Source organism: Xiphophorus maculatus, chromosome 20 (genome assembly GCF_002775205.1).
Source record: "Xiphophorus maculatus strain JP 163 A chromosome 20, X_maculatus-5.0-male, whole genome shotgun sequence".
In the NCBI taxonomy this organism is placed as follows: Eukaryota; Metazoa; Chordata; class Actinopteri; order Cyprinodontiformes; family Poeciliidae; genus Xiphophorus; species Xiphophorus maculatus.
In genome coordinates this window covers 32736689-32755519 of record NC_036462.1, presented here as the reverse complement: position 1 = coordinate 32755519, position 18831 = coordinate 32736689, and the positions used below count along the sequence as shown (strand labels likewise).

Here is an 18831-nt window from a genome sequence, read left to right as displayed (position 1 = left end):
AGCAGTGAGTGAATGTAAAATTAATGTAAAAATATATAGACACACAAATAAATATATTTATTGTTTTTGCATATTTGTATTACTATTTGGTTATTAAACAATTAACCATATGTCAAATTGCTTTAATTTTTATTACCATGACACACCAGCATTTAACTAAAAATTATTGCTCATTCAGCTCAATGATCTATATGTTAGGAATCACAGATGTACAAATCTAGGAAAAACAAAATTTTATTTTCAAAATGGGACCATGTGGTTGAGAGAAACAATTACAATATTCATGCCATACAAACAAAACACAGAGACCATAAAAAAAGGAAAACATAATTCTAGAAAAGTCTAGAATTGTAGGCATCTCCTCTTCTAGTTGGACACGCTTTGCAGCAGCGTAATGTTGTCTCCTTTCAACATGATCCTCCCTGGAAGACAAGGCAACAAATAAGGATTTAGAAAAGCCACATGGAGACAGATCAGATGCAAAAAAGAAAACAGATAAAAAGTCTGTTTACTTCTTAGACATACACTAATCGATATGAAGAGCAGACATAGCCAAGCGCTGCTATAACCCAGATGTGCCAAGGAACGCTAAAGCAAGTCTTCTGCCTGAGGCTAGGACTTTATAATATAGTCTCTAGAACTGCATGTTTTAAATGTTGAATATATGTTTAGCAATATTCTGAATGATGTGTCTTTAAGACTATCACTGTCAATTGTCATTTACTGTTTTATATTATTATTTACTTACTTATTTTAAATTTCTGTTGCATGCTGTGCTGGGTCAAACAAATCAGCCCACCCCATTCGGGGTCAATAAGGTATAAACACGTGAATGAAAGTGGACCAGACAGCGGTTCAAAAGCAGGAAGAGGATTATAGAACAGGGCATTCTGGGTAAATACAACTGAAACAAACATGAGCCTGGCACTAGCTGGAGAAATGGTTTGTGATCTATATCTAAAACAAAAGCAAAATCCTACAACCGGCAAAATGCAACGGCACTCCATTTTGTTTTCACATTTTGTGAAGAAGAAAGTTGTGCTCATTGTCTTCTTCAGAGGTTTTCGTGTCGTTTCCTTCTGTGGTTCTTGATGCAGCGCCACCATGGGCGAGGATTTAGTTTTTCAAACAGTTTGGTTGGCTTGACTGAGTGCAGGAGAACCACAGCAGCTGAAAATGTAACAAATGTTGCCATTTTTGTCCCCAATCAAACCAAATCTTCCAGACTATCAGGTGTGAAAACACACCAAAAGGGAAAAAGCCCAAGTGGTAGGAATGTTTTGCAAGACGCTGTAGATCTGTAATAGAGTTCCTCATTCCCCTTCAATGGCTACTTCTAAAAATGAATGAATGATATAAAAGCACTGAAAGGGACATCTATCACTACTAGGCTGATTCAGGTTAGGCCCTTTAAGTCATATTACCCAGTGGCTTTCTGTTCTTGGTCTTCATGTGGATTTCCTCAGCATCATCCAGAACCAGGTTCATGTACTCATCAAAGCCCTGAAATCAAAACAGGGACAAAGTTTACCAGGGATTTAGCATTGCATAAAATCTATAATGTTACACCTGTTCTAACCAGTTATTATTAATGCTGTCTTTTAACAGGGTTCCAAGAATTGTGACACTAACATCTAAACTAGAAGTTTTTTTTACTATGCTTGGTTATTATTGGTTAAAACTTATAAAAACATTTTACAAGCTGAATGTTTTGATGTAAATATCAAAGAACTTACAATAATGCATCCCTCTATCCGCATGTTGACCTGCTCATACAGCCACACCTGGATTCTGGAACGCTGGCGAATGAGAGGGAAAACCGAATCAGGCTCTCTCAATCGAGACTTTAATCTACTTGGGATTAAAAGAGAAAGTGGGAACTACTTACATTCTGCAGGTATCTGAAAATGAGGTTCTGAAACATCAAGTCAAGGTAAGCAGACAGACATTTATAATATTTTTTTTTAATTCCGACTGAAAGAAAACTAGTTTTGTTGGTTCCAGTGGATAAAGCTGCTGTCACACGGCTGCTTCACAGCCTGCAACATGTTCCAGTTTCATCCACGTTACACATGAGATGGCACGTTACTATGGATACAATCTAATTCACTATGAACTGTCAGTTACTTACTATGAACACTGTTTTTTTCCCCAACACACCAAACATTTCATTAACCTTTAAAAGAACTGCTCAGCTTTACATTTATTGCTTACTGCCATGCATTCAAATAGGGACAAAAAATAGACATATTGAGGCTTTTTCTAAAGTCTGAATGTTTGATGATGTTTTGATTTATAATCGGAATTGATAAAGCTTACTTAAACTAGTTGGCTCTAATTGGAATATTCTTTTCAACTAACATCAGGGGTGTCCAAACTTTTTGGGACAAAATTGTTGAGTCACAAGTTCTCACGATTTAAAAAAAAAAAAAAAAAAAAGTCATTTTTTGGTTTTTACAGAACATGTTATTCATTGTAGATCCAAAATTTAAAAGCGATTTTGCAAGTTTGCTGTGAAAGAAAGACACCTAGGTTTTAGTTTCCTTAGACTTTATTTAATAGATTTATTTCCAGTAATAAGATCAGGAATGTGTCACTTTCTTTCAAAAAGCTCCCTGATATTCAGCCAAGCTTAATATATTCAAAACCAGCTCAATCAGGAGCAGCAAAGTTGACTTTATAGTAAAACCCTCTGGATTGACCTGGTTATACTCATTATAAAACCATGGCTTTAAAAAGACTAATATTTTGTGTTGTACTTAACATTTTCCATTTTATGAAAATTATACCAGTAATAATTGTAGCTTGATTACAAACAAGGCGTTTCCGTCTGCTGCTTTAAGCACCAGTACAAATTTGCATTATTTTTTTAATTACATTCTCAAGTATTGTAAATAGCCTGTTGTCTTATTAACGATCCTGCTAAGTTATGACTTTTATGAGATACTTGAAATTGATGCTAACTTTAACGCGGTAATGTCTTTCACATTGCTAGGATGTAAATTTGTCATTCAGTAAAAGCTAGACACAAACTTGGAAACGTTGTACCTGCCCAGAACAGTCACTCCGAGCAAATTATTTTAAAAATGTACCAAAATACAAATTTACTAGCTAGCAACGACGTAGCTAAAAATTAGCCTAGCTGCTAAGTCATCTTAGCACCCCATTGAACGATGTACCGTCGGTATGTTCGAAAGGATACAATAGGCTGCACCATAACCTTCTGGACCTTCTGTCCTTGTCCTCTGTACGCCATTTCTCCAACAAAAACACCAACGAGATGAAAGCGTTAAAAAAACAGCACCCTTTCTGGGTTCAGAGCGCCTTAACGTTCCACTCACGTTGCAAATCTGCTACAATGGCGCGTTTGCTTCCGCCTTCCGCGCCTGTATGAACGGCTAGTGAAGTGAAACAGCGCCTCCAGAGGAGGGAGGTCATAAATACAGAAACTTTCTGATCATGTTAGATCAGATAGTGGCTTGAGATAATGTACAATAAACAAACAACAAAATCCATTACAATTTATCTTAGTCACCTGAAAGGTCTGTTTTAGGCAAGATTTTTATGTTTCAAAATACATTTATTTTTAACTTGACTTTCATCCCATTTATATTTGGAGTTATTTTGGTTCTTTAACTGTCTAGATGTCCTCTGCTTTGCTCCCCACTGCCTTTTTAAGAAAGCATTAGCTGAAATATAAGTGAAGTTCCTTTTCAGATCCTTCGTGAGCTCTTTCTTAAAATATTTTCTGTTTCTGAGTAATATACAGCGCATCTGGAACTTATTCACAGCTTTTCACTTTTTTCACATTTTGTTATGTTACAGCCTTATTTGAAATCGTATTAAATTAATCTCTTTCCGCAAAATTCTACACACCAGTTATGACAATAACTGGTGTGTTATTGTCAAAAAGATTTTGAGGTTTTTTGCATAAAAAAAAATAGAAACCCAAGAAATTGTTTAACTGTCTCATGACATGCTAACAACTCAATTTTCCAGGAAGCTGAGAAGTGAATTCACAATAAGAAGACCTGAATGACACTATGAGCTGTTGACTAGAACTACCAATCCACCTCATTTGAAACTTATAATGTATTTTTACAACAAACTATGAAGTCTTTAAATATTAAAAGAGTATTTGTTCTTTCCATTTTATTTCATAATTTTTGAAGTAACTATCAAAACACTTTGAAAATATCAGAAAGACTAGAGAATCGTTCATTAACATTTTCTTTTCATATAAAGTACAAATTGATCAATACAAATTAACATGACGTTCTCGTTTCTTCTTTTGTGAAAGTAGTGACATACTATTTCCACCAGGAGGCGGTATTCGAAAAGTAATCTATTTACCCCAGGAATGCAATCATGAGCAAACTACATAGAACTGCTGTTAGTTGGATGGTTCCGTAATATCTTTGTTTGCACATAAAGTAATACGTGAATAGTTTTTTTCTACTGCTTTACCTACCTATTACGACAGCAACTCTCTTGTTGCTAAAGTCCAATCCTTTAAATCAGCGCATTAATACTCGCGGCTAATGTTCGAGGCTTTAGGTGTTAGTGTTTATGTGTTTTACAAACTCATGTGCTTTAATGAGTGCTGGGCTTCTGTACCAGCAGAATTACAGCTAAATTGTCAAATGTTAAAGATTTCTATCACCACAATAATTTTCTATTTCAATAACAGAAATAATAATAATAATAATAAACTTTTAAAAAGAAAATGAAATGCCAAAAATATTTCACTGGACCATACAACTATAACCTATGTATGTATACAGTACTTCTTCTATATGTATATTTTTGTTTAAATCTGCAATACTGGCATTGTTATATTTGTAGACATTTACAAATTCATTTCAACATTTCATGTCCAAATAGACTACCGTAATATATCTAATTTTATTATGCTTAAATAACAATAAAAGTAGCTTGTCCTCTACACTGTTACTTTTGCACAGTGGTTTGCAAAAGTGATTACAACCCTTGAACATGTTCACATTGTGTCACGATATTTTATATAACACAAATAAATGCATAGTAGTGAAATGGAAAGAAAATTATACGTTGTTTTCAAAAACGTATTCCAAATATAGACTTGAAAAGTTTGGTTTGTATTTTTATTCAGTCTGTCTAAAAACGCACCTGCTTGGAGTTGCCTTTGATTAACAATTATTGAAACATTAATCAGCAAATTTGAGTATTTGCTTGATGGTGGCATTTGACAAAATGTAGTGTTTATTGCTTGTTTCATATCTGGTTACTGTATTATGGCTTTATCATGTACAGCACTTTGAAACTTGACTTGACTCACCTAAGAGGTATGCTACTTTTAAACTAAAAAAAGAGAACAGAAAAGTGGAAAACTTATTGCCAGTCTGGCTCTCTAAGACATTCAGATGAATTGAAATAAAAAAAATAAAAAAGAACAAAAAAACAGAGACTGTAACAGTTTCTCTGACAGTGCGTGTACATCCTAAATTTGGCCTGTAGATGGAGCTCTCACTGTCACATCCTAGACAACAACAGTTGTTTCACCGAAATCATAGTCATATTTCGTTCTTTCACTGAAAGAAATTGTTACATTCCTCGTAGTCATATTTCAAGACTATGAAAAATAAATGGAAACCTTCCATCAGTTGTCCATCTTGCATCTAACACTTTATTTTTTCATTTTATAAGCTGCTAAGTTGTTAAGTTTTTAGTCTCTAAACCAAGACTAAAGAGCCACCTGTTTAGAGCTGCTTTCGAACCACAATAAGTGGAAGATTGGCATATCTTGATGTGCACTGATCATTAAAATAATGTCCATGCTATTGGTTTTCACAACTGTTGACTATTTGATGGGCTTATGATGGATTTTTAACAAATGTTTTCACGATGTTAAGCACTTTGAACTATGGTGTTCCTGAAATGAGCTATACAATAATAATAATAATGATTAAAAAAAACTTGATTGATTGAAAAAAAAAAAATACATTCATTTCTAAGAAGTCACCACAACCAAACATCTACCAACCCCAAGAAGAAAGTCTTGTGTTGCCAGAACACATCATGACAACCAACCTGCATGTCTCCATAGTTGGACAAGACGTTCCCTGTTATATTTATAGACAGTTTTATATAAAACAGCACTGGCAATTTCTCTGTTGTGAACAATATCTCTGTAATATGATGAGCTGAGTCAGGGAGCGCAGCCTTGAGTGTGCAGTTAACAATAGTATTAATAACACACAGCCCAGGCTTGCCCCACACAGAAAGGAAAGTGTGACGGAAATTAGCAGCCGAGGAAAGACAAGAGCTCACAAGTGGGGGGAAAGAAAAGATGCAAGGAGCCTCGATTGCGCAGGCAGAAGTGTCGCCTTTCAGGGCAGGGAACGCCTCAGCCGCGTCTTAAAATGGCCGCGGCGGACAGCAGCTTCTCTCGCCAGGCATCGCTGTCAAGTGCCACATGCTTTGTGTCTGTACTGTGAACGCAGGAATGGATGGCCGACTCTCAATGCCACATGCCAGCTGACATTCTCAAGGAAGGCTGAGGGAAGTGAGACTGTGCAGATACCGGCAGCCCGGCCGGCTAGAATAGAGAGTTCCCATAGTCGGAATAGCAGCAACGGAGGCCGGTGTTGTGATGCACAATGCCTCAAGCTGCTGTTGTTTTCACATGGCAGACCAGTCTCTCATTTTCTCTAATAACAATCTGAGTAAATATAAAATACAGTTCTCAAGTCATTTTGTTTATCAAGTGGAAAAAGCGATAAAAACCAACCTGGAACTATGTAGAAATGTAATATCCAGAGATTACTGACACACCCAAACTATCATGAAATGATTGAAAAGCACAAAACCTTACCAAACATTCTTGTCTAGTTCTTAGTGTGAATAATTTAGTACAATTGAAATAAGAAAAAACTAACTTACAAGTAACTTTTCAGCAAGATACAGGAGCTTGTTTTAAGTCAACAATGCTGGAATATTTATAAAAATGTATTAGTTACATTGGCAGATTTTTTTCACTCACAAAGGTGCAAAACGTCTCGTTTTCTATCTTTTTAACTTATTTTGAAACTGATGTTTTTTGCACTGCAGGTTGTCTGGCAATATGAAGTAGGCTAAAAGTACAAAACACAAGGATGCAGCGGTGACGCAGGGGTAAAGCGTGCAACCCATGTATGTAGGCCTCAGTTCTCGACCCGGCCTGTTGGCCCCATGTCTTCCCTGTCTCTCACAACCTTCACCTCACGTTTTAGGAAAGGCCAGTAGAATCAGAAAATCCTTTAAAAACACAACCACACATGTCCCAAACTAGAGACATTCAAGAACAGATGAGACATGAAATCACTGACTTTAATATGTGTGGGAAGGGTTACAAAACCATTGTTAAACCTTTTGAAGTTCAGCAAACTACAGTGAGAGTTGCTAGAAAACATGATAAAAAGCCCCTTGTTATGTGCTTAGTTTTGTCCAGAGTGTTGCTGGAGACGTGGATTCTGGCACAGTTTCAAACAAGTAGATCTGATTTTACCCAACAGCTGACGTGTGTATGAGACATGACAAATCCATCTTCTCTCATTTCCACGCCTGTCCTACGTAAACCTAAGTTAGGACTAACCTCGGCCTTGGCTAGGACTTTGACTGGCTTTGAATGGTTCAGTCAAAGTCCTAACTTCTGTTGAGAATCCGTGTTGGGAAAAGTGATGTCTACTGATGTTCTCCCTCTAATCTGATAGAGTTTAAATGGACAAAATGTTGGGTCGCTAAATGCGTGAAGTTGGTGCTGCTGGAACTCAAAGAGGTAAATCCAGAAGTTACTTCACACTTTTCAGATTTCTATTTGTAAAAACATTTCAAATCTGTGAGTCATTCTCCTGTCCTGTCACAACTATGCACGTCTTTCAATTTTGTGTATGATGCTCAGTCCCAAATAGAATACTCCAAGGTTTGTAGTTGTAAAAGAGACCAAATGTGAAATAATTGGAGGTGTGTAAATATTTGTAATCTTTTTGCCAGGCACTTTGTAAAGCCTGAAAGTGAAACACGCTATAAATAGGAACGGCCCCCACACGCACATACCCAAACAGGATGCCCTGCCACCTATGAATCCATCTTTTCTCATTTCCACGCCTGTCCTTCCTACCTTCTCTTTCCTCGTCTGGTTTGGCCAAAAGGAAGTGCCCTGGTTAGATCAACCTCCTCTCTACATCACATCCTGTTCCTGTCAGTGGCAATTGTTCTGAGGAGAAAGGAAGGCAGACGGGATGAGGAAGGGAGTTGGGGGGTTTATGGCTGGTGTTGGTTCTTTGTTCCCCCTCCATTGCTCACCTGCTCTTCACGCCCGCCCCCCTCCGTCCACCTGAGAAGCTTGACCTCTGCAGCCTTGGCAGAGCATTTCCTTTCCCATTCATTGAGGAACATTCTCTGCGAACTTGGACCACGGATGCAGCTACTTACTGTCAGTGCAAGTATGAAAAAAACTGAGATGAAAGCAGATTTACAACACATTTGCACATTTAAATGATAACTTAAAAAAATAACGTGGCATCTATTTACAACACAAAATGTAATTTTAAATGAAATAATTCTTTAAACAGTACATCAAATTTATTTGAACTTTTCCTGTACTTATTGGGTTACAAATCAAATCCATGCTAACCATATGAGAGTCACATCTACACTGTAAAACATTTGTAGGCGATTTAACTTGAAAATGAAGGTTCACCTCCTGCCATGAAAATGCAAATAAAGTCAAATAGAAAATTATTTTGCTTTTAACTCAGAAATGAAAGTTCATAAGTGAGCTGCCCTCACCTAGCTGAACAAGAATTTATTTCTGTATTATTTTCACTCACGTCACATTATCAAGTTAAAATAAATACTAATTTTAAGTTCATAGAATTTAAATTCTGGACTCAACTAGAATGAGCAAAGCAGATGACAATGCATTTTATGAAACATCATTCTGATACCTGCTCAAATATTCATTTTGAACAGACTTCAAATAATATGAGAAGACATTTATTTCAAGCGTTACAAGCTGGCAGTTGCTTTAAAAAGAACATTAGAACACGTTACTAACACACAAGAAGCAAGTCAGTGTACCGGTAACACACTTCCATCTCACTCCGGACACAAAACATGCCGCTAAGCATCCTGGGAAATAGCTCTCACTCCTACCTTTTTCTTCTGTCAGTTTTTTTAAGCGTTTATTCAACTCTTGGAGACACAGGGCCTTGTAGGTTTGCATGTTTTAAAAACTGCCTTCTGTGTTTTCTTGTGTTGTCTTTGAGTAATATTGAAACTGGTTTGGTGTTCTGAGACACTGAAGTGTGACAAGCATGCCAAAAAAAAAGAAATCAGGAAGAAAGCAAACTCTTTTTCACACCACTGTATGGAATAAATCAATCAAAGATTAATTTTCTGAAATAAATGATAAAAACGTTGAACATTTTCACGTTTTCCTAATCTTTGGTACCCTGGCCATTGCCTTCCAACGCCATTCATATCTTGCTTACAACTTAGACTTAGACTGATATTATTGTCATTCTGCATGCACAGGCTGTATACAGAACGAAATTTCGTTGTGTACAGCTCAGGACAATGTTTTGAGGTTCCAATGTTGTGAGGTTACTCCAGAATAAAATAAAATACAGTATAAAATATGAATATAAATATGAATATAAAATATAAAGTGCAGGACTGACAGTAAAATAGAAGTTATTTAGCTCTGTACATGTGCAAGGTATAAAGTGGAGACCAGTTTTTGAGTGCAGTCCAGTTAAGAGTTCAGCAGTCTGATGGCAAGTGGGAAAAAGCTGTTTCTGAACCTGGTGGACCTGCACCGGATGCTGCAGAACCTCTTTCCACAGGGCAGCAGGGAGAACAGTCCATGGTGGGGGTGTGAGGGGTCACTGACGATGTTTCGGCCTCGGGACACGCAGCGCTGGGATGAAATGTCCTGAATGGAGGGAAGGGAGGCCCCGATGAACCTCTCTGCTGTCCGCACCACTCTCCTCACGTTCTTCCAGTCGGAGGCGCTGCAGCCTCCACACCACACAGAGAGGCAGCTGGTCAGAATGCTCTCTATGGTGCTTCTGTAGAATGTCTTGAGGATGGGCGGGGGCAGGTGTGCTCTTCTCATCCTCCGCAGGAAAGGATGAGAAGACAAGTCCATCTGGGCTTTCTATTATTCACTTGGATTCCATCCATCCATCCATTTTCTTTACACCCTTGTCCCTAGTGGGATCTGGAGGTGTTGGTGCCTATCGCCAGCGAACGTTTCGAGTGAGAGGTGGGGTCACCCTGGACAGGTCGCCAGTCTGTCGCAGGGCCACTTGGATTCCTCTGGTAGAATTTCCACTCAGCCAATCAGTGAACAGAAGGGGAAGTTGTGAACAATTTTCTGTTCTGTTTTAGAATTGTAGTCCGCATGTAGTTTCAGCAATGTAAGCGGAGGAAGTGAGGGAAACTGTTGACGAGATTCCAAATATTGAATCAACATCAACAGTTCGGCACTTCTCTCTTCGCAGTGGAGGACGGTTGATTTCAGTGCTTGTAATTTCTGTTAGCTTCATAGAATCGAATTGCCGCTTTACATACATCACCGTCAAACGGTAATGGGTAAAATTGAAAATCTCAACAAAGTCCTCCAGGAAGTGATCGTTTCTCAACAGCGGAGAGTACAGACCTTCTGGACGAAGCGAAGCGTAGAACGCGGGGCTTGTTTATTGCCAGGCTACCAAAACCAACAATTCCTGTAGAAAACATCCAGATGATTTTCAGATTACTTTTGCCTACGGTAAGCATGTAGCAAAACTGCTTTAAGATTATATTAAGAGAACACTCCTGATCTAAAAATGCACAGTTTCACCTTGCAAGCACAAAATGCCACAGATTTCCTATCTTTAATATCTTTCTGAGTAACCAGGCAGCGATACTGACTGAGTCAGAACCCACAGTCTCATGGTGGGTTGTTTCAACCTGTATGAGAACTTTCTACATGCACAGTGTGATACTTGTGGTTTTTGTTTGTTTTTTTTTTTTTTCCATTTTCCAGTCCATGGTATCACACACAGACATCTCTGCTACCTCTACCAAAAACATAATTACTGACATATTTATTCTCTACATTCAGTGTGGACAATCAGTGTTTTTCCGTGCAGGGTGGAGGGAACAGGTATTGTGCAAGGTGTACAGTTTCAAACACGCCAAATGCAGCAAAGTCCATTGTTTTGTTTTTTTATCTTTATTTTTTTAACTTCTGAGTCTAAAACTGACCAAGATGCAAACTTTCTGGACGTCAGCGATAAAATGATGAATTCTTCTTTAATATATTTTGACCGTTTTCTACTGTAGCTGGAGAAAAAACAGGTTATGGTTTGTGGTAAATGTGTAAATACAGAGTCAAAAAACATCTGTTGTAACCTGGTTACTAATCATTTCATATTCACAATTTGATTCAGTCTTAGTGTTTGTTTAATACATTTTTTACACAGTGAGGGAACTTGGTAAAAGTGTAATTGTTTTGTAATATGCAGAACGAAAACAGAAAAGCTGAAAGCAGAACGTCAATACCTCATATTTCCTAGTTTTTGTGTTTTTCTAGCCTGAAATGTTTCGACAGTATTAGCAGATTATTTGAAATGTGAGCTTTTGCTGAGTGGTGGATCTAAATCAGATCCACTTTTGATTACCTTACTTTGTATTAGAGGAGTGTGATACCGCATATTTTATTGGTATCAATTTGATACTAATTGATTGGTATCAAATGAAAAAGTTACATTTTTACCACTCTAAAAGTAAAAGGTATTATCAAATATGCTGCTCGACCAATTAGATAGTGGTACATGAAGTCATAGTTTTGAATATATTGATTTTAATTGATGCTCTTATGAAACCACCATTGGGGGGGAAGGAACAATTAGGGGTACACCGATTTGATTTTGGTCGATATGGATTTTTTTTTTGTCTATAAAAAAAATCCATATCGATTTTTTTTTTTTAAAGTTGATTTTTTTTTTTAAAGTTGTATATGTCATCATATTTCTGACCTCCGGGTGCTTTTTTGTTTGTTTTTCCTTTGAATTATTCTGTTGAAACCATGACAAAATTCAGATAAAGTTTATAAGTGTCTGCAAAATACTTTAGCGACATAATAACATTGATTTGTGTGCATTTTTCCTAAAGAAACAAAGTGCAAAAAAAAACTATAATTTGAGAGACAGTTAAGAACGATCCAAAAAAAATAAGACCAAGTTTGAAGATTCCATCTTTCAGATTCTGGAGATCAGATAATAACAGCAGCTTCAGTCTTGTGTTTAAGGGACATGACTGTTTACGACTGTGTATTTAAACAAGTACATTGAAAGCAACAGCACTGCTCTGTTTGTGTCAGGTATCGACATCTGCCAGCAGGTTTTCAGACTGGTCCCACAGACACAGGCGAGCAAGAGAGAGCGAGGGAGAGGGAGGGAGGAAAGAAAGCGTGTCTCCAACTTTTTCACACTTGCTCTGTTAAACAATTCATTCATCGGCCACTGTCTCGGACCTGCTCGCGCGGCGCCTTATCTTGTTTGAACAGCACCGTCAAGATGCACAATGCATCTATTTTCCCTCCAATTAACACGGTGAATAATACGCGCCGACGATAAGGGACTTTTGTTTCAGATGGTGTTTATGAAACCGGGGAAATGTGGAGGCATTTTTCATTGTGAGCTTGTTTGGCTGCAGCACAGGGGACCTGATGAACATGACGGCCAAAGCTGCTCCAGAGGCAGCAGGGGTCAGCGAACAGAGCCAGTGTGAGGTTAGGAAGAGGTGGTGGTGGTGGTGGGGGAGAGATGTGTCAGATACTCACCAAAAGATAAGTCTCAGATCTGAATCAGCTGCTGGAATCTTTCATGAACGTGTCATTTTGAGACCTGTGCAAAACTTGTTCGGAAAAGTTAAAAGACAGGCAGAAAGCCTTCTACAGATACTGGACCCATAGAATAAAAAAGAAAAGCTGCAACATTTTTGTTCCACATAATCAAAACAGGTGAGAGTTCACTGAATAACTAGCAATATAAGGCTAGTAAGGCAGAAATAAGTCACATTTGTTTGTATAATAACTTTCATAAGAACATCATCCAGTCATCAGCTAAAAAACAAGCAATAAACATGACATTCTGTCAAATGTCATCATCAAAATCATCAAGAAACTACACATCAAATATATGTTTGTCAATGTTCCACCAATGCTAGTCAAAGGTAGCTCTGAACATCTGGCTTTTAGCCTTGATTTAAAGGAATTCAGTGTTTCGCCTGTTTTGCAGTTTTCTGGAAGTTTGTTCCAGATTTGTGGTGCATTGAAGTAATGACAGGCAGAACGTTGTGGGTAGGAAATCAACATCGAAGGAGGAGCGTAATTTATTTCTAATTTCTTCTAAGTTTTCATGGTTGAGCTGTTGAAATATAGACATTGTTTCTGCTTTGTTGTGTTTGGTTGTTGCGTTGGTGGATTTGGCGTTGAGCTGCAGATTTTTTTGAAGGATAATTCCCAAAGTGAATAAAAAAGAATAAAGCGTATTAGAATCTCAAAAGCTCTCCTTGTTCCTGAACCATTCTGCGCAGCTTCTCTGAAAATTGATTGATCAAACTACATCTCCTGGGACCCTGATTTCAGACCGTTATCGCTGTTACCTGGTGGCGTTCCAGCTGAGTAGAGGAAGCACAGCGCTACGTTCCTTTTGTAATCTGAACTCAGAAGTTCTTTCTTCCAAGTCGGAAAACTCAACTGGAAAAATCAAAGTTGGAGAACTTTTCAAATGTCAATTTCAAGATCCGATACAACCGCTCCTCGTATCATCAGTAAGCCACATGTTCATATTACAAGGCATACTTGTAAGAGTGAGTATAAAATCAGTGTAACATGATTAACCTGCACTAAGCTAGACAGGCCAGCTTTTGCCACAGGCGATCTCTTTTGTATTTTTAATTTTTTGGAGGGACTTTTTCCCCCGGACTTTATATCCAAAGGACACTGCTGAGAGTCATCGGTAAGACGAAGGTTTTCTTTAGGTGTCTGGGCAGAGATAAATTATCTATAAATACAACGATTTAGATTTCGTTTAATGTGACCCGTTTGAATATTTGTGTCTGAACTGTTAATCCACTGTTAAATGATTTAAATGATTGGACCCAAAGCAGAGTACTGAGTGAAATTTGTATAACTAAACAAATTAATAACAGAGTTGAAACCAGCACATTAGCTTTGCTTTACTTTTCTTTTCTCTCTCTCTGCTCCAATACATTAAAGTTTTTCTATACCTGGAGGAACCACTAAAGGCCATTTTCTTCTTTGTCTTGCTTCTAAAGCTAGCTTAGCCATTGTTACATTGTACCTTTGTTCTAATTTGGCGCCGATTTCCCACATGGTACCTCCTTATTCTTTGTTCTAGCCATTAGCTCACTGGCTAGTTAGTTTGGCTTCTCACACACAGACACAAACACACACCTGTTCTGCTGGTTCCTTGGTAACCTACAGTACCTGTAGATGCTAATAAGAAAAAACCCTCAAATCTTTACATGTTCTTGTTTTAACACATGTACATCAACTAAACTGTGATATTGTTCCATTATGGTCTTTTTTTCCATTTTTCTCTTACTAATTAGTTTATTCCAGTTTTTTATTATCAGAATTCATTAGTTAGTTGACTCTATCACTTTGCTCACTTTTCCCCTTTTGACTTTGTAGGTTAGTTGCATGTTGCTAACTTAGCCGCTGAGCTAGCAACATGCAACTAACCTTCAGGTATATTGTTTTTTGACTAATATTTTGATTGTAAGGTTAAACAACTATGTTAATAAGATCCCATGCTCTGGAAAGAAGTTGTTTTCCAGAACAGTAGCTGACAGAATGAATGCTGTTAGGCTAATGATTCCTGATCATCAGGTTGTGCCCTGACTTGTTAGTTTGACTATAAGACGTTATAACTTTATTAATAATTCTGAAGAGGAAGGTAGAGTAGTCAAAACATTGGCACCACTTGGTATTTTCACTCAACTAAAAATAAAAAAGTACCCGTCCAAGAAATCATTTAATTGAGAATAAAATTATGTATTGTAAAAAAGTGCTACTCAAGTTCCGAGTATCTGATCAGAACATCTGATTTAATATGATGGAATTAGACAGTTTTGTGCAAATTCTATTTTTAAAGTCTAAATAAAAAGAAAAAAGAAAATAAATTCAAACAGAAGAAAAAACTTTCCATGTAATTTTTTTTCTATATAAAACTTTTGATAACAATACTTACAGTATGTAATATGTATCAAAACAGGGTAAAGTACTTCATGTGACAATATCTACTGTTGACCTCCAAATGGCACAAACGACTCAGCAGATAGAAAACAGAAAAAATAAAGCTTGAGTATAAACAGAAAGTCTCACTTTGACATAAGCTTGAGGTGTGTGTCTGTCACTGGTGCATTTTTGGCTTCAAACATGTTTGTTCTTCATAAAGTAAAGTTCCACACAGTGGGTAGAGTAACCAGAAATCTTACCATATAAGAGTAGCAATATTTAATAATAATATCACTCAGCTAAAAGGCAAAAGCACAGCGCAGTGAAGCTACCCCTAAAAACTATTCAAGTAAATGAAACCAACTGTGACCAGGCTCTGTTATTAATAAAGAAAATAAATGCTGTGGATTTCTCTAACATTCTGAGATTTTACTGAATTTTGTACATTCACTGACAAGAACAGTTAAAATCCATTTTAGTCTAATTAATTCAGATGCATTTTGCCACACATCTGGGACAGAAATGGTTATCTTAATGATTAAACTATGACAAGATAGTACATCTGCAACAGGTGCAGGAGGACGTTGTAATCGGAATGTGATTGGAGGAATAGTACAACAGTGAGTGGTAGCCATTTCTAGAGATGTTAGGTAGCATTACCAACATTAGCAGCACTTAAGAAAGATGGGGTAGGGGTCTCAATCTGGAGCCTGGGGGGTCATGTGCCGAAATTGCCCATCAGTTGTCAGATTTTGGAAACAATTTGAACATTAGTGCGGCCACAGATTGTAAATAGGAGGCCCACACACTGGACAGCTGCAGGATGCAACCAGCTGGCTTCACGCAAACAGTCTGATCTCTACTGAACTCTGTCAGGTTAGGGGAATGCTAATGCTCGTCAGAGGTAACGTAGTGCACTGGGGAATAGATATATGAAGTGCATTCAGAGAATTCACAAATATGCAACCCTTAGATATAAATATTAGAAATTATGTGGTGTAAACAGAATTAACAGTATAGAAGGTGCAGTTTGACATTTCAATGTTGTGGCTGAAACACAGAACATGGCAAACCGAAAGGTGGACGAAAGTTTTAGTCTCTGATGTTTGAAATTTGACAAAGACAGGAAGCAGGAAGTCACTTTTCCTCTTCATTGCGTTTTCTTCTGTTTTCTCTTCTTTTAGCAATTTGAAGCACAGCTTAAACCTGCTTACAACCCAGCAGCATCAAATGTCACTAAGTTTTTGCCCAGCCTACCTATTTTTGTTTTACTGAGTTAATATTTCCAGGTTGTTCAAAGCACTGTAGAGGAGAGCAACGTAGAAGAGTTCATATACTCCAACTTCAGTTGCCTTTAATGACTGTCTATGATTAATGCACTAAAGAATACAATGGAATGATAAGACATTTCTAAAAGTATTCCAGTCTTCTTTTTGTACATTTAATTACCATACATAAGCAAAAGCTTTCAGGTTTTTTTATTAAAAGAAAATGTTTTCAACCAGACTGAGTTCAACGTTTGGTCAAAGAATGCTGGCAAGTGGGTGGATGGATGGATGGATGGATGGATGGATGGATGGATGGATGGATGGATGGATGGATGGATGGTTCATTGCAGATAAATATTTGAACATATCCTGATGCACAATTCAGATTTCTTTTACTGAAATTCAGTTTTCGTTGCGTGGTCGTCCGTACTGCTCTGTGATGCGACCGCGATCAGACTTCTGTTTTAGCGGTTTACCAAAGCGACCCGCATGCGCAGAAGAGGAGCGTAGGCGTCACACAGCAGCGCTCTGTTTATGGAAGTAATAACGGATCGATTTTGAAATTATTCAGCATGCCAGCAGTATTGTCACAAGATCATAACAAAATGCAGGAAGTTAAAAAAAAAGTCTAAACTAAACAAAGCAATTAGCAAACATCTGCTGAGTTCATTACAGGAGCTACTTCTCAGTGAAACGCTGGTAAAAACGTTGTTAAAGGGTTAACAGAGGAGCCATGTTCTCCTGACGGTGGCGTGTTACAAAGATGAAGAGTTTCTTAAAGACACAGAGGCCCAATTTCAAGGAGTTAAATTAAAAAGTAAATTTTATTTTAAGTCATATTTAGCATTTTATAACAACTGAAGTTAGCATACTTGATTCCCTAAAATGTCACTGTGTAGCTGGAAAACACATGATGCTGCCCCTTTAATAGTTTTATCTTTGTGTGAACCTGACCTGTCACTTTACAGCTGTTACAGCTGTGGCACAGTAAATGATATTCTCTTCTATTCTGCTTGTGCCGTTTTCACCTTGTGTTTACTGAGTTAGTGCCTGTTTTATTTAGCTCCATTTGGTTGTTTTGGCATCATTATGGGTCCATTCATTGCCTTAAGGGAAATCTTTGGGAGAATTAAAATCTTCTTTTGGGGATTTCCTGCTAAGTTCTCTTGTCCTGTTTTGGTCGCCTGCAATCCACACGCTCAAATGTTAGAAACACACACAGCTTGTTGTTTGGGTGTCCTAAGAGAAAAAGATAAAAACACAAATATTGCTTGGCCACAATTAAAATTAACAATTAAAACAGAAGGTTCATCAGAATTCTGACGTGCGGTTCTGGTGTTCCTCAGGGTCAAAAGCTTACAGAGCCACAGTACCTTTGATGAGCGCCGGCTTATTAACTCTCAGTGAAGTAGTTTGGGAATAATTAGGATCGCCTGGGGAAAATTTTTCAATGAATGTGACATTTGTGGTCTGACTTGTTCAGACACGACAGCAGCTAAAAAAGTTCTAACGCTCTATTGAAGAGTGAGCCACTATAATCTGCTACTGTTCATAAACCTCATGTTGCACATAATAAACTGCTGCAGTGGGTGTGTGTGCTTCCTCATGCCTCCCTAAAACCTTCTAAACTTAGAAGTTAACACATTCACTGCCCTGGTGACTCTGGAGGAGCTGCAGAGAGCCACAACTGTTAGTTATCCACACAAATCTGACCTCAAGATTCATGTTGGCAGCATGTGGATGAAGGTGCTGTGATAAGATCAGGTACTCTGTGGTCTACATGTGTGTTAGAAGCATGCCCAGTTCATCTCATTTCATTCATTTTATTTGATGGGGAGGGACATTATGCATTAATGAACATTTTGTAAATGTACCTGATAACAGCCAAGTCTGATTTCCATTGTCTGTTCCTTTGCCAGATGGAACCGGCTCAATAACCTCAAATGATTAAAAGTGAAAAAAGTAAAATAAAATGAATACAGACAAATGAAAAAAACCCCAACAACATCAAAATAAAATACATCACATAGGAGGTGAAGCATAAATGACATTTTAGGCTTTTATCTCACATTTCTGCAATTTTTTCAGTGGGTCACCAGAAAATTGTCAAACTGGGCCAGTAAAGATTTAAGAGGGGCACAGAAAGAAATACCAAAACAAAACAAACACAAAGCAAGAAAAACATAATAATTATTTTACTTTATGAATTATATACAGCTTCATTTTTTTCCAGAGCTGTATAGATTTATTTATTGGGTTTTACATTTGTGTTTTCATGGAAGAATG

General features: G+C 37.5%; 1 protein-coding gene across 1 annotated transcript; it reads right to left on the bottom strand.

The window, feature by feature from the left end:
* Window positions 1–216: 216 nt before the first annotated feature.
* snrpe (small nuclear ribonucleoprotein polypeptide E) lies at window positions 217–3383 on the bottom strand. Its single transcript, XM_005799058.2, has 5 exons — window positions 3203–3383; window positions 1889–1915; window positions 1737–1799; window positions 1425–1503; window positions 217–422 (listed from the first exon to the last, which is right to left on the bottom strand). The coding sequence occupies exons 1-5, from the start codon at window positions 3254–3256 to the stop codon at window positions 367–369; spliced, it is 279 nt and encodes a 92-aa protein (XP_005799115.1). The 5' UTR covers window positions 3257–3383; the 3' UTR covers window positions 217–366.
* Window positions 3384–18831: the final 15448 nt, after the last annotated feature.